The following is a 20,884-nucleotide window of genomic DNA, read 5'->3' as shown; positions in this document are numbered from 1 at the left end:
GTCTATATAAATGTAGTATATATAAAGTGTTTATATAAGTATATACACACACAGTGAAGCGAGCAGAATCAAATCAGTTGTATGACCACAGGAACGGAAGTGAAGCTTTGAAAAACCTTAGAGCTTTGCCTGAAGCCAACTCAATAGACTCACGATGAAGCCTTTCTTACATTTCTTAGAGAGGTGATAGACTAGAGATAAAGAACCTCTCAAATAGGGTCATTATCTTGATTTGTTCTGCTTGACTAACATTTATTAAAAGGTATACATCCTACTTAGTAGGAGGCAAAGAAGGAATCTGTGGCCAGTGACAGATATGTAGAAAATAAGAATATTTTAAGAGTCAAAATGAAAACAGCTCCAGCCTAGAACTTTTGAAATATTCCTGTTTTCTGAAAACATTATTCTGATTCAAAAAGATCAATAGACCCCCCCCCAAATCACTAATGCATATAAGAAATTATTTTATTCAACTGTAAATAATTTCTGTGCATGTTTAATTGGTTATATTGATACATGAGGAATTTATAGAAAATCATTTAAAATATAATTTTAAAAATCAGAGACTTAGGTTACCAATCTTTTCCCCTGATGACCAAAGTTTTGAACTTCTACATTTTATTAAATATGACCCCCACAGAAAGATATGGGAAGTAAACAAAACAAAGCTATGATAGCTGTGAAGATTAAAAAAAAAAACCTGAAGATATGGTCTTGTGGTCTTCTGCTCAGTGTGCACTCAATTTGATAGGCCCCCTACACCCATCCTTTAATTCCAAAGTGAGGTATGCATAGCTATATAAACAAGTTTTGCCCCAGGACTCCTTTTCAAACCAGTGTTTCGCTTCCCAAAGTTAAACAAATCAAAGGAAATCCCCTTTCAGAGAACTTTAGACTCAAGGGATTAACCTGAATTACCAATGAATGGAATATACTGCAAGTGCCATTTTATCTAGTCCCCCAAGGTAGACTCCTCAGTCTAGTAGATGTGACAGTCTGTAGAAATCTGCCAGACCCTAGAAAAGAGACCAACTCTTATTCTATTGAACTCAGGAGACTCACCCAAATTGTTTGAGGCTTATTAGGCTAAGAAATTTAAACTAAGAGGGAAAGGAGACATATATATATTCTTGAAGTCAGACTATAGGACCCGATTATTGAGAATGAAACAAATGGGGAACATATAGACTGTTCCAAACCCAGGGGAATTGGGGCTTCTCTCCCTCAGTAAGTTCCAATCCTAACCTTCATTCTGTTTGTAATATATCTTTTAGCTCTTCATGATCCAGCATGGTCTAAAGGAAAGAACATTGAGACTTGGGCTCTAGGTCTACAACATTACATTAAACATATCACTTTCCTAGCTATCATAACTAGTACAATATCTTAATCCAGAAGGCATTAATAAGTATTTGTTAAATTGAACCAAAAAGTAATACTAGTAGTTAGCATTTATAGAGAATTTTACAAATTTGTGAAGCGCTTTACAAATATCTCATTTGATCCTCACAATAATCCTGGGAGGTAGGTGCTATTATTATTATTATTTCATAGAGGAGGAAACTAAGGCTAACATAGGTTAAGTGACTGGCCCAGGGCTGGCACAGTTAGTAAACGTCCGAAGGCAAATTTGAACTCAGGTCTTTCTAACTACAGGTCCAGTTCTCTATCCAGTTCCACTAACCTTCCTAGATGTATCAGTATCGATGCATCACTGTTACCAGAGCATTTGGGAGAATGATACAGGGTTTCCAAAGAATGTCATATTTTTCCAACAACAGTTTCATTGTATAGCATTGGTTCAGATGCAGTCAATATGGAGCAATAGATTTAAAACAAACTTTTAACCAGTAAATATTTAACAACTAGTAAATATTTAACAACTAGCTCTCCAGGGGAAAAAATGTACAACACATTTTTGAGTTTAATCTGCATTATTAACATTTTCTCAATCTCTTTGTTAAGTCTACAAATCAACAATACGATGAATCAAGCCCTGATTTGTAGCATTTACTAATTTCCAGCATGTAAATGCTTACAATGAAAACTTAATAATCAATTGGTATCAGATGGCTGTAGCACAACTCTGGAACAAGCCAACTTGGGTTTGAGTACCTGACTTGCTGTGTGGTCTTAAGGAGGGAAAGGAAGAGAGAAGTATATATATATATGGTACCTACTATGTGTCAGCAATTTGTGCTAAGCATTTTCCAAATATTATCTTATTTGAGCCTCACAACAACCCTAAGAGGTAGGTGCTGCTACTATCCCCATATTACAAATGAGGAAACTGAGGTTAAATAGTTTGTCTAGGGTCACGCAGCTAGTAACTGTCTGAGACAGGATTTGAATTTAGGTTTACCTGACTCCAGATCTAACGCTCCATCTACTACAGCTGCTTAGCAAAGCACTTTCCTTTACTGGGCCTTTTCCTTATCTGTAAAATGGTTTGGTTGAACTTGAATCCAAAGGTCCCTTAAACTTTTAATGATTCTCTGAGCCTTTACTTTCTTCCACATCCATATTAATTATAACAATAGGTAATCATTCTATGGAAGCTGAACATAATCCTAGAGTCTGTTCTAAATTTTCAAAGAAAGATACTATTATACACTGTTCCTTAGAATTCCTTTGTTATATATAATTTATTTTAACATATGCCTGTGAAAACTGGCAATAAACATAAAATATATATGGGAATTCTCAATTACAAAGACTATTTGATTCACTGGAATGCCCTATTCCATAACCCAGCTGGACTGGAGTTACTATGATTTATTTTGTTACCATGTTATTGTGGAAGGGGGCCGTAGGTCTGTCAAGAGCATAATAATCCTACTTCCTCAACAAAACCACTGTTAAACAACAATGTTTTTATCATAGAGACCAATACATCTAGGAGAGACCTTGTGAATTATCTAGTTCAATTTATTCATTTTATAGATGAAAAAACTGAGACCCAGAAAGGAAAAGTGATTTCTCCCACATTAGAGAGTAAGTTAATGGCAGGGACAAGATAAGAACCAAGGTCTTTTGATTCGTAATCACTGTGAGTCATAATTACTGTGCTATGGAGTTGGTTGTGATGTCCTAGATAGGAACCCAGGTCTCAACATACCTCTGTCTCCCTGAGTCTGGCTTCTAGGGCAGCTCGGGGACCTTGGGTGTTGTCATTAACTTGCAGTCGTTCCTGGACAGCTTTCATCCACTCTTGGGCACTCTCTACACTGCTCTCAAACTCATCCTGGGGCTGCTGAGTCATGGCATCTGTAGTACCTGGAATAAGCGTTTAAAAAGAGCAAACAGGTAAGAAAACATGGAACTGTAAGAAAGACTTGAATTGCATAAGACTCCCAGACTAAGTCTGGGAGAAAGGAAGAGAAAAGAACCTAATCGCACAATCATGGACCAATAAACTTAATTTCTGATTTCTGGCAAAATTCTGGAACTTGATATTTAAGAGCACATTAGTGGACATTTCAAGAAGAAAACAATCATCACCAACAATGATCACAAGAATGTCATCGAGAACAGGTTAACCTCATTTCCTTTTTTTAAACATTTACTAGACTGAGAGATTATTGGAACACTGGAGAGATGACTTGCCTAGATTTCGGCAAAGCGTTTAACAAAATTGCTGATGCTGTCTTTGTGAACAAGATTAAAAAAGTGCATGAGATGATAAGACATTTAGGTGGATTTGGGAATTGTTTGACTAAACTCATGAATGCTAACTAATGGAGCAAAGTCAATGTAGAGGCAGGACTTAGTGGATTCCCCTGGGATCTGTTTGGCCATGGGTTATTCAACTTTTTTTTTGTCAAGCTTGGATTAAAGAATAAATGCAATGCTTATCAAATTTGCAGATGTTGCAAACTGAGAGGGATAGCTGACATGTGGGTTAAAAGAGTTAGAATCTAAAAAAGAAAAGATCACAATAGGGTAGGGCACTGGGTGGTAGTGTGCTGGTCAATGTCTAACCAATGGCTCTGGGGGTGATAGGGAGAAAGGGAAAGGGTATTTCTAAATGGACTTATAAATTTAATCTTCGTTAACTTTTTTTAAACACTAATAAGTCTAGACAACAAAACAATAAATCAAGCTCTGATTTATAGCATTGCTGATTTCCAAGGTATAAATGTTCACATTCACAATGAGTACCACTGATATTGGGCCAAACATAAATTGACTATGTTTAATAGGAATAATTGTAAGATCCTACACTTAAATTCAAAAAGTTAACTTAACAACTAAGAGCCTGAATGTATGGTCAGACGACATCTTCCTGTGAAAATTAGCAATGTATATATAATGTATATAGAAACCTTCTACTAATAAGACTGAGGATATTAATGGACTCTAAGTTCAATATGAGTCAAAAGTATAATATGGTGCCATAAAAAATTAGTAAGATCTTGGGCTAAATTAATAGAGACATAAAATCCAAAATAAGATTACTGTCAGCTCTATAGTACTTTGTCTTGGTCCGGGCACATATAGAATTTTACGTTCCAATTCCTTCAAGCAATCCTTACATGATGGATCACAAAATTCTGGGAAGTAGCTTTTAACTCAAGTCAATAAATATTTGCTAAATATTTGTTATGTGAAAGTTTCTGATCCTTCTAGATACCCTCCAGTTTGCCAATGTCTCTTCAAAAATATACTGCCTAGAACTGGACAGGGTACATCAGATATAGTCACCCCCTGATTAGGCAGCAGAACAGTCTTTTAGGGAGGGCATGATTCCCTAGCCACTAGGAAAAAAAAGCCAGACCTAACAATCAGTAATGAATTTCTCTACCCAGCAGTAAAAGAAGTTCTTAAGGAGAACATCTTCTAATTTCCACAAAGGACTTGAAGCAGGGACTGGAAATAGAGCCTACATTTTAGCCTATTAAGAGGAACTTTCCAGATTTGAGAAGCCAAGAGCAGAATTCTCAAGAGGCTGATATCTAATAAATTCCTCTCCAAAAGTAAAATATAGATTTTAGGAAAGCAGAAAGGCAGGGGTGGTTGAAATCTAGTAAGTGGCTCCAATTCAATAAAATTCAACAAGTATACATCAAGTGCCTACTAGAAAGACCCAGATTGTGTAGAGCTACCAGACCAAATCTAAGGAGCAATTTTTTCCTCTTGAAATACGCTGCAGGCCCCATATTACAAACAATAGGATTTCAGTTCCCTCATCAACATTGTAACTGGGTTACTCTTGACAGATTGTTTAATCTTTGCAGGCCTCAAAAATAAGGGAAATGAGGGCTAGATAACCCCAAAGGAATTTTCCAATTTGTGTTCCTTGTTATTTATTTCAAGAAATCTTTTCAAAAAAGCAATTGAGAACAAAATACACACTGGGGAGGCACTTCAGTAGAGTCAGGTACAGGGCATGGGGTGCAAGGGTTCTGCATGATAGGAGGAAGAGCACATTGGTACAAGTTAGGAGACATGGGTTCTAGGCCTGGCTCTTCCACTAACTTGCAGGGTGACTTTGCATGTAACACTTTCCATCTCTTGGCCTTAGTTTCATTTTCAATAAAATGAGAAGTTTCCTGCCCTGCTGTAACATTTATTCTGTAAATTCTAATCCAAATAGCCATTCAATTAAGTACCTCTGATATGCAGTGCTACTTTAGACATTGTACCATTAAGTTAGCACTAAACTTAAGAAAAAGAAAGACGAGAAAAGAGAATATGAAAGGAGGGAAATAAATTCGAAATTTACTCAGTTAAAAGATGACAGAAATGAGAAAACAAGAGAAAATGAAAGCCCGATTCTAACAGTCTCCTGGAACACAATGCACTGTGTTGGAAAGCTTGGCTTCACAATGTGTTGTTTTGCTTTCAGAGTAAGGCTCATTTTTCTAACATCTTAATCTGTTCTTTCACGGTCACTCCCTTTCTTTTACTGCTTGATTTGAAAAGAATGTTAGCCTGGATAGGGTTTTAAATTGGTTCAGTGTGGCTGGAATTCCTTTCCTTCTTTATGACTTGCTTGACTTTCAGAATGGAAACTTAAAAGGAAGGAAAAGAAGGGGGAAAAGGGTCTTTAAGAATTCCAGATCACTTGACATTAGGAAGAGCAGTTTTTAATTGCAGGAATAATTCAAACTTTTTTATGAGTCCTTCCATTTGGAAAGGTTCCAACTTTGCTTGTGCAGAATGATTCACAGTCACCAGAGTATGTCAGATTTTACACAAGGGGTTCAGTGTTGGAGTGATTTGATTGGGGGCGGAGAACAGGGTAGGAGGAGGAATCCTAGATCATATGATCATCTTTAGGCTACACAAAGTGAGTAGAATGAATGGGGGTAAAAATCACTGAACTGTTAAGTCTGGAGGACTGAGTGCTAGTGCTGCCTCAGACACTAGGAAGCCCTACAATTCTTGGCAAGTCAAGATTTCTCCATGCCTCACTATCCTCATCTGTAAAGGGATTATACTAGTTGATCTCTAAGGCCACTGAATTTGAGAGACTGAAGGGACCTCAGTGGTCATCTAGTCTAACCCCCACACTAGAGAAATAACTACTATAACATACCAATAAGTGGCTGTTCCACTTCTGTTTGAAGGCGAGATCATGGATTCCACTCTTTGGAGGTCTTCAAGTGGAGGCCGAGTATGTCTTAGTGGGCATTACTTTCATGAATGGGTTAGACTAGAATGGTTGCTAAGGTTCCTCTTCCATTTCTCAAATTTTTATGAGGGAATTGGAAATATTAGATCAGCAGAAATTAAGAAAGAATGCAAGAGCTACTTGAAATATCTGAATGTCTCTCCAGTGGATAAATGTTAAAAGGATATAAACAAGTAGTTCTCTAAAGAAGAATCACAAACTCTTAATAACCAATGAAATTATGATTTGAACCACTAATAAATAAGGGAAATGCGTGCACATACACACACACAAATATATATAGAGAGATAGATAGATATATGTATGTGTAATATATTTTTATACAGCTAAAGAGGGAATTTGTTTTCCTTAACTATGCATTTGTTACAAGAATTTTGCTTTTCTTTTTTCTTTATTTCTCAGTGGAGTGGAAGGGAAAGAAAATAGATGTGTCAATTTTCTTAAATTTAAAAATAGAAGGGGAGGTTGCTGGAGATGTGGAATTGTCCCAAACATTCTAGAAAGCAATTTGGAATTACGCAAAGAAAGTTACTAAAACGTCCCTACCCTTCAAACCAGAGATACCACTGCTAGGGCGTATACCTAAAGAAGGTTGATAACAGAAAGATTGCAAATACACAGGAAACATTGATAGCAGTTGTTTTTATGGTAACAACTTGTTTGTCCTTCATTCTCGATGAGGACCATGACAACAGGGAGGTGATGCCATGACCTGAAAGTGAATTGGATTTAAGTGAATGAGGGCTGTGCAAAGTCACCAGTCTCACTTTCTCCAGAGTCATCTTGGTCCATTAGCAAGATATAGATCATGATGACTGAATATGGCCCCTTAACAAAGAACTAGGATCAAAGTAGATACCTATTAATTGGAGAATGTCTAAACAAATTGTGGTACATTAACATAAAGTATATTATTGTGTCATAAGAAACAATGAACCTTAAGAGTACAGAGAAGCATGGGAAGACTTATGAACTGAAGCACTGTGAAATATGCAAAATAAAGAAAATGAATACACAATGACTACAAAAAGTTAAATGGCAAGAATAACCCCAAAGTTGCATATTATGAAATTATAATGACTGAGCTTTGCCTCAAAGCAGAGGATATCTTTCCCAAATGCTTTGCAGAGGCAGAGTGTCATGGGTGTAGAACATTCATTCAGACTTTCTTCATATGTTAGTGAATTTTGCTAAACTTTTTTCTTCCTCTTTTTAAATTCTTTATTCATAAGAGATGGCTTTATGACTATAAACTATCCTTTACTCTCAAATTTCCTTCTTCCTTGTCCAATTATTACTTGTATCTAGCCAAATCTCAATCCTATATTAATCCTATCACTCATGACCTCTGCTTCTACTCATAAACTGCTGAATGAAGTTGAATTAAATAGCACAATTGTTCAGACTAGGTCCATTCCAAATTTATTTTAGCTATTCTCAACTGGGAGAATATAGCAACAAAGCACTTGCTGGGCCTCTCCAATCCTTGAAAAACTTTAAGTAGAACCTATCATTTCCTCTAGCTATGATCTATATCTCTTCTTTTTTATTAATCAAATTCCTTAAAAAATCAGTCTATTGCTAAATCTACATCGTTTTCTCAATCCTTCTCTTTCTTGACTTGCCTTTAGGGTTAGATATTGCTGACCACTCTTTTCTTCTGTTTAGTTTTGGGAGTTTTTGTTTGTTTTGTGACACTACTTTCTCTTGGTTCTCCTCTGACCTGTGAAAGCTCTGTCTTGGGACCTCTTCACTCTACACTCTCACTTGGAGACCTCACCAGCTCCCATGGGTTCAATGATTATCTCTATGTTTATGACTCCCAGATTTATGTAGTCAACTGTATTGTCTCTCTTGAGCTATAATATTATACAGTTTACTGCCAGTTAGACATTCCCAACTCAATGTTCTGTAATCATGTCAAACAGAACTTATCTTTTTCCAAAACCCATCCCTCTTCTGAATGTCTCTATTTCTGGTGGGAACACTACCATCCTTATGCATAGATTTGCAAATTTGGCATCATCCTCACTGTCACTCAGCACTCCCTCCCCCCACCCCCACCAAGTCCAATCACTTGTTCAATCTCATCATTTCTATCTCTACAATAATAAAATATCATTTATTTTCCTCACTCCACTCACACAGTCACCACTCCAGTTCCAGTCTTCATCATCTCTGGACTGGACCTTTGCTTCTTTTTTTTGTAGTTTAGTTTTTATTTCATAATCAGAAATTTAACTCTGTTGTCTAGCCATACTTGTGGAAGGAAAAGGGAAATGAAATCCAAAGAGAATTGCAACAAGTGAGAGCCCAAGGATTACAGGATAGGAGAGCAGATAGGCTTTGGGGGTGCACTCTTCAGATACAGAGGAATGATTTGGAGGGTAAGACAAAAAACAAAATAAGAAAACTTCTGAAAGTTGCTCAGAATCAGCAATGGTAATCTTCTTGACTGTCTTGACATCCAGAGGACCAAAGCACTCTGTGACATCCACAATGTTCGTGTCTTCTTTCACTTGACCAAAGACCACATGCACATCCAACCAATTAGTCTTAGCAGTACAGATGAAAAACTGGGAGCTGTTTGTATTGGGTTCACCCTTCGATCAGTGTAGGTTTATTATTATCCTAATTCACTGATGAGGATATTGAGGTTTAAAGAGATTAAATGAATTGCCTAGGGTCATGCAGCTAGTCAATATCTGAGGCAGGATTTGAACTCACGTTGTCCTGGGGTGCACTAGCTGCCCTAGTCAAAGACTAGATACTCTCTGAACATTCTTTCCAACTCTATAATCCTATGCTCCAATTCCATGTATTCAGATATAAATGGAAATGTTGGTTGAACTAGATAATCATCAAGGTTTTTTCCAGTTTTAAATGGTGACTGAACATGAACAAACTGATAACATGGAGTAAAAAGGCACTTTCTGATTAGTGTCCATCCATAACAAGTTATTGCCAGTTAATCAAAAGTTGTTACCATAGCAAAATACATCTACTAAAAATGATCTTTGCTTTTTAAAAAATCTCTTTCTTCAGCCGCATCTCTGAGTTCTGTCCCTTTCAAACCCAGCCCCTTTCATTTTCTTGACTACTAGCCCTCTGAGTCATAAAGACCAATAGAGCTGAAGCTGAAGAAGGCTGAGGTAGACATTTCTTCCTTAGCTTCAATGACACTGCTTTCTCTTGGCTGTCCTGCTCCCCTACCTGATTTCTCTTCATTTGCCTTTTCTATGCCATCATTCATCTCCTAGTCCTGCAACCCAGGCATCTCCCTAACTCTCTCTTGGGGACTCCTCTCTGTATTCTTTTCCATGGCATGCTTATCTTTTCCCATGGTTTCACAATAATCTCTATATAGATGAGTCCAAAATGGATAAATTCCAGCCTTAATTGTTCTTCTGAACTCAGCTTCATATCTAAAACTATCTGCTGGACATCTCCATGTGCAAGTACTTTAAGTAACTAAAACTAAATATGTCCCAAATTAAACTTATGATCTTCTCTGTTAAACTGCTCTGCAGCCAAAGTTCCCTGTTGCTATTGTGTACAACACCATCCTCCTAGTGACCCATGACTGTAATCTGAATCATCTTTGACTCATCTCCTTGCCTCACGTCTCATATCAGATCAATTGCCAAGTTCTATTCATTCTAAATCCTTTATTCCATTCATATTTTCACATAATTCCAAATTGCTTGCCAGAGTGGTTTGACAAATTCACAGATCCGTGGTATGTTAGTGTAGCCGCAGTCCTGCTAATATTGACCACTGACAAAAGTCTTTAGTCATTGTTGCCAACTTGTTGGGTGTGTACTTTCATAGTGTACATTCATAGTGTGTATATTCATAGTACCATTATCATAATTTAGGCCCACATCACTTCTACTTGTTGGGAATATTATAAAGGGAATTCTTCAAATTGGGATAGCCAAGAAGGCTTCTGATCTTCCTTCCAAATCAAAGAGTCTAGGATTCTGTGACCAGATGGGAAAGCAGAAGTTCCACAGGAAAGCTCATCTTCCTTTTAAGAACCAAGCACAGATGTAATCTTTCTTGGTCCCACCTGTGCATTGGGCTCATTTCTCTCAAACTCTTCTTTAAAATAGGGTTCATAATAGCACCTAATGAAATTGAATGAAGATCTCTCCTGACTCCCATTCAAGTATTCTACCTACCATGGCATGCTGCCTCTCATAAATAAAAGTGTTACAGGAGACCTGACTTTGGATGAGTAACTTCACCTCTGTATGCTTCACTTTACTCATCTATGAAATTAGGGCATTGAATGACATTCAATTTAGCATTAAATTATTAAGTACCTTCCCATTTGTAGAATACCATGCTAGGCACTGGGTAGTTCACAGTCTGGAAAGGGCATATTTCCTATTAGCCCGTAAGCAGTAACTATTATACAGAATGATTCATGATAAGTGCAAGAGAGACAACAAAGTATCATGTGAGATCTGAAGGGAAAGATCATAACTGATAGGGAGGATTGAAGAAGGCTGTAGAACAAAGGAAGTACACACCCAACAAGTTGGCAACAATGACTAAAGACTTTTGTCAGTGGTCAATATTAGCAGGACTGCGGCTACACTAATATACCACGGATCTGTGAATTTGTCAAACCACTCTGGCAAGCAATTTGGAATTATGTGAAAAAATAACTAATCTGTTCAAACCCTTTGACCCAGAAATACCACTACAGAATATCAAGGATACCAACGATATCAAAACCCCATATAGCAAATATTATAGCAAAATATTTAAGGCATCTCTTTTTGTGGTTGCAAAGAATTAGAAGTAAAGTAGATGCCCCTCCATTTGGGAATGGCTATTGAAATGGTGAATGTGTGGACAATTGTTACAAATTAAGAAATGATAAATATAAGGAATTCAGAGAAGTATTGGGATACTTATAGGAACTGATACAAAGTACAGTAAGCAGAAGCAGGAAAATCATGCAGTTATTAAAAAAATGTAAATTAAAAGGGCAACAAAACAAATAACCCCCTGAATATTGTGTAATGACAATAATCAATCTTGGCCTCCAAGAAGAAATGATGAAATGCACTTCTCTACCTTTTCTTGTGAGGGTGGAGGACTATGGGTGTGGGAGTATTGCATGGAATTGACCAATGGGTCAACTGGTTTTTTGTTGTTACAAGATGAGGCTCAGAAGGTAAGGTTGAAGAGGATGGTGAAACATATCTAGAAATGGCTGTGACTTAAAAACAAAAGGCATTGATAAAACTATTTTATTCGCAGGTAAAATAAAATTGAGGGAGTGGCATTTGAGTAGACTTTTAAAGGGTTAATAGAATTTCAAGAAGCAAAGAGGGGGTAAAGGAGATTCCATGCAAATATTATTGCTGAATTCATTTCAAAAGGAACTAGGAATGTTTAGCCTAGAAAAGACAAAATTTAAGAATTCACTGAGTTACTTGGATGATTTTAACAAAATCACAACCTTCTACTTAATCTGTATCTCTAAAAGGAATCACTTCTATAACATACCAGAAATGTGGTCATTCAGCCTCTGCCTAAAGACCCCCAATAAAAGGGAAGCCATCACCTCCCAAGGCTGCCATCGCACTTTGGGGCAACTCTACAGTTTTATCTGACATAGAGCATCTTTGTATCTTATACCACCTACCCCTGGTTGAGCCTTCTGGACCAGAAAAACAAGTATAAACCCTGTTCAACAGGACTGGCCTTCAAATTATTGAGGCAGCTAGGTGGCATAGTGGATAGAATCATGGGCCTAGAGTCAGGAAAACCTGAGTTCCAATCTAGCCTCTGACACTTACTGACTGTGTGACCTTGAGCAAGTCACCTAACCTCTATCAGCCTTAGTTCCCTCAACTATAAAATGGGAACATAATAACAACCTACCTCCCAAGGTTGTTGTAAGAGTCAAATGATATACTATGTGTGAAGTGTTTAGCTAGTGTTTGGTACATACTACCAAAGTAGGTGCTTAATAAATGTTTGTTCTTCTTCCACTTAAAGACACCCATCATGTTCCCCCTTGAGGTACTTTTGCCCCCTCCTTGCTAAATATCCCCAGTTCCTTCAATCTTCCTATGACTTGGACTCAAGGCCCTTGACCATTCTGGTTGCCCTCTTCCCCATACTCTCTGGCTTATCAATGTCCTTCCTAAACTGTGGTGCCCAGAATTAAACACAATATTACTGCAAAAATGGCCTGACCAGGGCAAAGCACAGAAGGATTCTTGCCTCCTTCCTCATTCCTTCCTGGCAGCTTTGCTTCTCCCGATGCAGTCCAAGATCCCATTAGCTCATTTGGCTGATATTGCTAACTCACTTGTAATCCATGAAAATCCCCAGATCTTTTCCAGAAAAAAAAGCTTTCTCACCTTTCCTCTCTTATACTTGTGAGGTTGATTTATTTTTTCGGCAGGTGTATGATATTTGACAAATTGAAAGACATTTATTTCTATTGAATTCATCTTACTAGTTTCATCCAAATGCATTACAGTTAGGATCTTTTTGGAACCTGGCTGTCATTCTCTGTGGTAGCTCTAACTTCCCAGTTTGGTGTTCATCTATAAATTGAATGAGCATGCCATCTATGCCTTTCTCTAAGTCATTGACCAAAAAATGCTACGGGGCAAACATAGCTCCAAGCTATCTTCCCAGCTTCAAAATATAATACTCTCCTTCCTACCCTCTATACCCTTTCCTGTTTCTTAACTCCTGGTGTCCTCCTCTCTAGCTACTTTGTGTTTAAAAACCTTTCATCTATTTTGCATTTATTTATCATGTATATATTCATTTATTTATGTATATACCTATTATGTATACATTAATTTATTATGTATATACTTGTATGGACTTGTGTGTACATGTATTCATTTATTCTCTGTATGCTTATATGTACATGATTTCTCCCTCACAAGGATGTTAGCTACTAGAGAATAGGGACTATTTCATTTTTTTGTGTTTATTCCCAAATCCTAGTATAATGTCTGGCATACAGTAGGCATTTCACAAATACTTGTTGACTGACTGATCCCTGAGGTACTCCTCTGGAGACTCTCAATCAGACTGACATCGAAGCATTAACAGCTACTTTTTGAATCCAGCCACTCAAGCTGTTCCTACTTCATCTTTTCGACAAGAAATTTTATTTCTCCAAAAGTTCATCTTTGTTAATTCCACTATTCACCCAGTTATGCTATATGACTGTGAATCATAGAATGCCATTATCTCAAAGATTCACAATTACAGGTAATCCAAGGGACAATAGAAAGATACATAGTAGGAATAAGTTGTCTCTAGCATATTACCAATTTGTGCGCAAGGTGTGGCAAAAACATCATCAAAGATACAGGACAAAGAAAGGAGATATGCCCAGTTAAATAACAAGCACAAGAGATAACAAATGGATGTTTGTGTTTCTGTGTTTGATTATTATTAATACTTAAAGAATTAAAGGAAGGCCTCCAGCACACTGGCTATACCAGCATATTGGACACGGGCAACATTAGTACCTGTTAGAAGGCATAAATAAATTATAATCTGCACCAAGGTCAAAAGCTCTATGGGAAACATTTCATGAGCTTTTTGTTTGTTCAGGACTGAATGTTTTGTTGATGTTTATGAATCATTCTGTTTATGAATAGTAAGAATAGTTCTAGGGTAGAGATATTAGGTTTAACTCAAGAATACTAAGTAAGAAATGATTAACAGTAGTGGAAATAACTAAGAGCCTCCATACAACAATGCCTACTAATACTGGCTCTGTGATGGTCATATGCCAGTACCACATTTCAAATTAACATTTGCCTGCATTTGAAGGTAAGATGTATCCCAGAGCAAACCAAGCAAGGTGCGACTAATATGTAATGAATTATTAAAGCCAACTGCCTCCATATTCTTGAATGTGTACTCCATTTCAATATTTTTGGCTTCCTTTGAAATCCTATGCTTTTTACTTTATTAATTTTAAACCCTTATTCTGATAGTCCATAAACTTCCCCAGACTGTGAGAAGGATCCATGACACAAGAATGATTATTATCCCTTGATCTAGGGATTGGGAGCAGGCCTATGATTTCATTGCTATAGGGATCTCCCAGATCAGCAGACTTCTATCAATGCAAGTCAGTTCCTTCTCTGCAACTTACAGATTTAGTTGCCTTAACTACTGAGAGGATAACGAGTTACATAGTCAATGTGTATCAGAGGTGGACCTTGAATTCAGATCTTCCTGACTCTCCATCCAGCCCATCCTGCTGCTTCTTCTCATACTCCAGGAACCAAGCAAATGGTTGCAGACCACAAGCTGAAGTAATATTAATTCTAAATGGATGAGGACATTTCTGCAATAGAGAAGCACAGGCTTTTCTATGACTCATTTTTACCTAAACATCAGTACTTTTCAGAATTTAGTCACTTTCTTACTGGGCTTATATAAAGCAGATCATATTTCAGTAACCCGAGGAGCATCTGGTTTCAATCCTATTCAAGGTCTATTCACATTCAATTCTGGGAAGTTCTTTTTTTCCCCCTTCATAGTCAACTGTGAAGAAAATCAGTCATATAACGTTTAAATTCATTACTGTATAATTCCTCTCATATAAGTAGTATTTTCAAAGACAATCTCTATAAGCATAACTTCTTTCCATCCTGCATTAACTATGTCATAAATAGAAACAAAGTTGTTTGTGTCACTAAGTCATCTTGAGGCAAGAATTTTTTCTAAATCTATTCATTTAGCAAAAAAGCTTTTATTATTTCTCCCCATTCAAGTAAATGAGTAATAAAAAGAAAACAATCCCTCATAACAAATATGTATTAGTCCAATGACACAAATTCCCACATTAGCCATGTCCAAAAATGTAGGTCTCCTCTGAATTTTGAATCTATCAGCTATATGATAGGAGGTGGGTAGCAAGTTTCATCTGTGGTCCTCTTGAATTGTAATTGGTCATTGCATCTGTTGGAGTTCTTAAATCTTTCAAAATTATTTTTTCTTTATTGTAGAAATTATTTTAATTTTGTTCACTTTAGGGAAAAGGTTCTGAAAGTTCAGAGGGTTATAGTTTAGTTCACTGAATCTAAGAACTAGAAAGAATTCAGAGGACATCCAATCCAACTTCAACCTGATATGGGAATCTTTTTGACAATATCATAGAAAAGTGGCAATCAAGCCTCTACATGAACTTTACAGCAGAAGCTCCTCTATGCCCCAAGTGGAACCAGGTATTTGTGCAATTCAGATTGCACAAATGGGTTCAGATATGTAGCCACCCTCTTCTTTGGGTAAGCTCCAGGTATTCAGCCTCTCTCCTCGACTCTCTTACTTTCCTAGGTAGGGAAAGAAAAACGCTAGCTAGTTGTCCTTTGGAATGTTGACCTAATTTTGTTCATTTCTCTACCATCACAGTCCTCTTGCCCTTTGCAATTCATTTCCACCACCTGGACTCCACAAATTCTACTAACAGAGTCCAGAGCAAGTATATGGTAATGATGTCAACTCACAATTCTAGACTATTTTAAGGTTATAATATCATAGTTTTAGGCCTAGATGAAGCCTTAGTGATGATCTAGTACTAATCCAACCCCCTCATTTTATAAATGGGGAAACTGAGTCTCAGAGAGGTTTAAGTCCAAGGTCAAACAGATAATAGGAACCAAGACTTCAACTCAGATTTCCTGATGCTGAAAACCATGGCTTTTTCTCCTAACCAAATTCAACAGAAAAGGAGAGATACTGCCAGACAGTAGTCTGGCTCAGAAAACATCAAAGAGGTAAAACAGTAAAGAGACCCAAACTCACTGACTACTTGCAAAGTAGTTCTCCAGTCTTCCTTGTCTCAACCAGAGTTATAGAATCTCAAAGTTAGAAGGGATCTCAGCAGCCATCTAGTCCAAAACATACCTAAATAAAAACTAATTCAGGTAGCTATGTAGCATAGGGGCTTGAGCACCAGATCTGGAATAAGGAAGACCTAATTTCAAATTCAACTACAGAAACTTACTTAACTGTATGATCCTGAGTAAATTACTTTACCTCAATTTCCTCATCTATAAAACAGGGATAAAAATAAAATAGTATTGGTATAACATTTTGCAAAATATAAAGTGCTATACATGCTGGCTGGTATTATTATTAACTTTCTTGGTAACATGTTCCATGAGCAAAAAAATCAAACCACTTGCTCTTAATATGTTCAGGAACATGCAACTGGAACTTGTCTAAGATTTAGATTCTGGCAATTTGTACTTCATGTTTTAATATAAATTTAAATGCTAGGGAATTATTTTTATTATTATTCATGGTAAAAAAAATTCACTGGAGACATGAGATAAGACTTCTGATGTCCCAATCTATTTAATTAAGGAAATTTAAAAGTTTAAGTTCAACAAATTTTTATCAAAGTCTTATTATGTGCAGGTCTGTATACTAGGGGGTTGGGCTATAAGGATAAAAACTTTTCCCTCAAGAAGCAATATTATAATACTTTACTGTAATGTTATAAAATAGAAAGATATAACACATACATAATTAAGTTAGATACGATGTATAGAAGAATGTAAAAATTGCAAGTGAGGACTGGGCAAAGTATCAGGAAAAAATTAAGAAGGGAGAGGTGACTTTCAGTTGTCAGGAGCAGGGTGGTTTGGAGAGGGTAAAATAAGCAAAGTCTTCCTAGAAGTGAAGGTTCCTTATTTAGGTCTGGAAGGGATTTTAACAAATGGAAGAGGATGGAATCCATTCCAGGATTAGGTAATGCCATACACAAAAGCACAGAGTTGGGAGAGGTCAGGATGAGTACTAAAATTTATAGAGTACACAAAAGGGGAAGATAAAAGTAGACAGTAGGGAACCAATTACTATCAAGGGCATCACCATCCTTCTAGGCCTTCATACACTTAAAGTCACGCTCCAATTCCTCATCCTCCCTCACCCCATAAATCCAATCAGTTGCCAAATCTTCTCCTTCCTACCTCTACAACCTCTCACTCATCCTGCCCTTTCTCTTCACTCAGCCACTTTAGCTTGCTCCTAGTTGGTATCTCTGCCTCTAGTACCTACTTCTCAACAATCTTTCCCTCCCTGGCTACTGCCAAAATGACCTTATTAAAACTCAGGGATGACCATATTACTCCCTCATTCAAGAAACTCTAGTGACCCCTTTTTTTCATTAGACTCAAACAGAAACTCTTCTGTTAGACGTTTAAAGCCCCCTACAACCTGTCTCCAACTTATATTTCCAGCTTTATTATATATAACTTCCCTCCATTCATTCTACAATCCAGTCAAACTGGATTTTTTTGCTTTTCCTCACACCTAAACTTAATTTTACATTTTTGGGTCTCTGTACAAACTGTCTGTTTTGCCAGCGAGGCACTCCCTTCTCACCTTCTCCTCTTGGAATTCCTAATTTCCTTCAAAGCTCACTTTCTCTTTTTCTTCCCAGCTGGTAGCACCTCACTCCACTAAGATACCTGGCATGAATTTTGTTTATACTTACATGTATATGTGTTGTCTCCTCTAACAGACCATGAACTCCTGGAGGTCAGTGGAGACAGTTTCATTTTTGTCTTTGTATCTACAAAACCTAGCACGATACCTGGCATACAGCAGGTATTAAATAAATGCTTGTTGATTGGTTCATTGAAGGGTTTGAGTAGAGTGGTGTTAATGATCAAAGGAACGCATTAAGATAATTATACAGATAAAAATATTAAGGAAGAATTGGAGAAGGGAATCGAAAAAGAGGAAGGAAAATCAATTAGGTGGATATTATAGTCTATTAGGCAAGAGATAATAAGGGCCTAAATTTGGACTGGTGACAATCATTTGAAAAAAGAGGAGGATGGATGTGAGAAATACTAGAGAAGTAGAACAACAGGGCTTGGCAACTGATTATTTCTTCACTTTTTCTTCCCTAGTTTTTAAAGGTATCTAAGAGCATTTGGGTTTGAGTATGTGAGAAGAAAATGGTACAGAAATAGAGAAATTGGGAGCAGGGCCAAGTTGTGGTGGTGCTGTTGTCATCATCATCGTTAGCAGCACAGAAGAACTCCCACATGGGCAGAAAACCTTTTTGAAAAAGGCAGACCTTAGCCCTGTTTGGAAGTGGGTAAAACATATCCTCAGGAGAGCAGCCAAATATGTAGAAATCTGTCAACTAAACAAAGAACAAGGCTTTTGCTCTCTGGGGCCAAAGCAGAAGTCTAATTACTCCTCTCCAATTCCAATTTCTCAAGATGGTAACCTCAAAGACTCCTCAGGCACTGAGGATGTCCAAGAAGCTGGACAACTGAGGAAATAGAAGAGCCATCGAGAAGATTTTGTATCAAATTGGAGATTAGACTCGATGAGCTCTAAGGACCCTTCCAGCTCTATGATTCTATGAGCCCAGGAGCTGGCTAAGTCCAGAACTGGTCTATTGGAAGTTCACTGAGGGGTTAAGAGTTACAGAAGGTAAGAAAAGTGTACGTTTGCTGTAATTCTTGTTGTTCTTACTAATACTATGTTCATGAACTGTAATTTTAAAGGTACACACCAGGCCAGGCCAACATCATAGAGTTGTTAATACGCTTCCTCTTCTTGTTGGTAAAAAACACCTCAAATTGCATTCTAGGTGCTAAAGCATCACAAAGGGTTCGCTCTGTTAGGCAACCCCACAGGGTGGTAATTCCAACCCACAGAAGGGTGACCTGCCCCTACCAGACAGACAGCTGGCCAGTTAAAACAACCACATTTGCCTGAGAAGTTTCACAAAATCTCCTGTTACAACATTCCAGTTTCCACTGAGATTATTTGCCAAGTGCTTGATGGCCAGCTCATTTTACACTGTGAAGCTGGAACTGATGGCCAGTCTATTTTATTCTGTGAGGGTAGAATAAGGATCCTTGAGTGAACAGCCAGCATTCTGTTAAAAATGAATTAACAAATTTAAATTAGACAAAGATTCTGGTTGCGAATGAGACCAATATTCCTAAGCAACAAATACTATGTCTAGTAGGTAAGAAAACTGGGAATTTTTAGCTTTCTAACATGAAATATCTGTATAAATTTTCATATCATATAACTAACAAGATGGCACATTATTCACTTTCTCCAGAACCTTTTAGCTTTCAAATCTGCCAAAAAAAAAGGAGGGGAGGAGGAGGAATTACATATCAGGTATAGAGCAATTATAGCTAAATTCATAGAAAGGGAGGGAGGAGAAAAAAGGAGACAAAGAGGGAGAGAGAGAGAAAAAGAAAGAGGCTGAGTAATGAATCCTAACAAGGTAAAATGCTTATTAATTAATGTTGGAGAACTCTCATCCTTAATGTACTACACTATCCACCTGTACATGCCTCCAAAAGGATCACAAATTGGACTCATGGGAAAGTGCCAGGAGCATCTTTTGGAATCTGTATTTACTATAGAGACTCTATGAACACATCCTATCCCCACTCTGCCCCCTGCTCTGAATCAAATAAGACACTGACTCTACCCAGTCAATAGGGGTGCTGAAAACATGCTGCCTGATAACTGGGGCTCATCTCTAATTATGGACCCCCAAAACTGCAGAGACTTGCTGGAATACCCTCAATGCATTTAAAATACCAATAGACGCTGATTCAAACCAGCCAGAAATGAAAAGGATAAAATGAAAGTAAAGAAAAGAAGTGAAGGGTCTGTGGTATCATTGTTTGTGTCTATGACTAAAACCACCTGAGTCTAGTGCTGTCACCCCAGAGGTTACTCCAGGCAAGGACTTAGGCTGTAAAACCCCCTATCCCCTAACATATAAGGAGGCTGGAGCAGCTTTACAGCCCAGTCTCAGAGATATAACAATCAGCGAAGAATCAGGTGAGTGACAGGGAATATTTATTAAAGGCTGAAGCCGCAAAGATTTCAAAAGGAAAAATCCTCAATAAAAATCCAGAAACAAGCAAATAAATCAGTCAAGAAAGGATCCTAAAACTAGAAAGATGAATGCTAAAACCTCAAGGAGGTCACAAAGCTACTTAATAAATATTATATCTCATTTTTATTCCAGTGGATAATAGAAAGTAAATCAATGTCTGCTAAAATACAGAAGCCTATATATTCCCAAGACAGCTTGAAACAACAATAAAAAAATCCAAAATTCTAAAAGAGAAATGGAATACGTAAAATTAATATAGTTCATAACTTAAAGCTCCTACTGCAGAATTGAAAAACTCAATTAGCACAACAGAAAAAAATTAATGCATGATGGAA

General features: G+C 37.3%; 1 protein-coding gene across 3 annotated transcripts in view; it reads right to left on the bottom strand.

Moving 5' to 3' along the window:
* Nucleotides 1-20,884, bottom strand: part of SYNE3 (spectrin repeat containing nuclear envelope family member 3) — a 185,467-nt gene that overhangs the window by 125,393 nt on the left and 39,190 nt on the right. For all 3 annotated transcript variants that reach the window (XM_072630318.1, XM_072630320.1, XM_072630319.1), the window contains exon 2: nucleotides 3,119-3,276. In XM_072630318.1, coding sequence (XP_072486419.1) covers nucleotides 3,119-3,262 — 144 coding nt within the window. In that variant the 5' untranslated portion in view covers nucleotides 3,263-3,276. The remainder of the gene's footprint in view (nucleotides 1-3,118; nucleotides 3,277-20,884) is intronic.

Source organism: Notamacropus eugenii, chromosome 1, assembly GCF_028372415.1.
Source record: "Notamacropus eugenii isolate mMacEug1 chromosome 1, mMacEug1.pri_v2, whole genome shotgun sequence".
Classification (NCBI taxonomy): domain Eukaryota; kingdom Metazoa; phylum Chordata; class Mammalia; order Diprotodontia; family Macropodidae; genus Notamacropus; species Notamacropus eugenii.
This window is presented reverse-complemented; position numbering and strand designations above follow the sequence as displayed.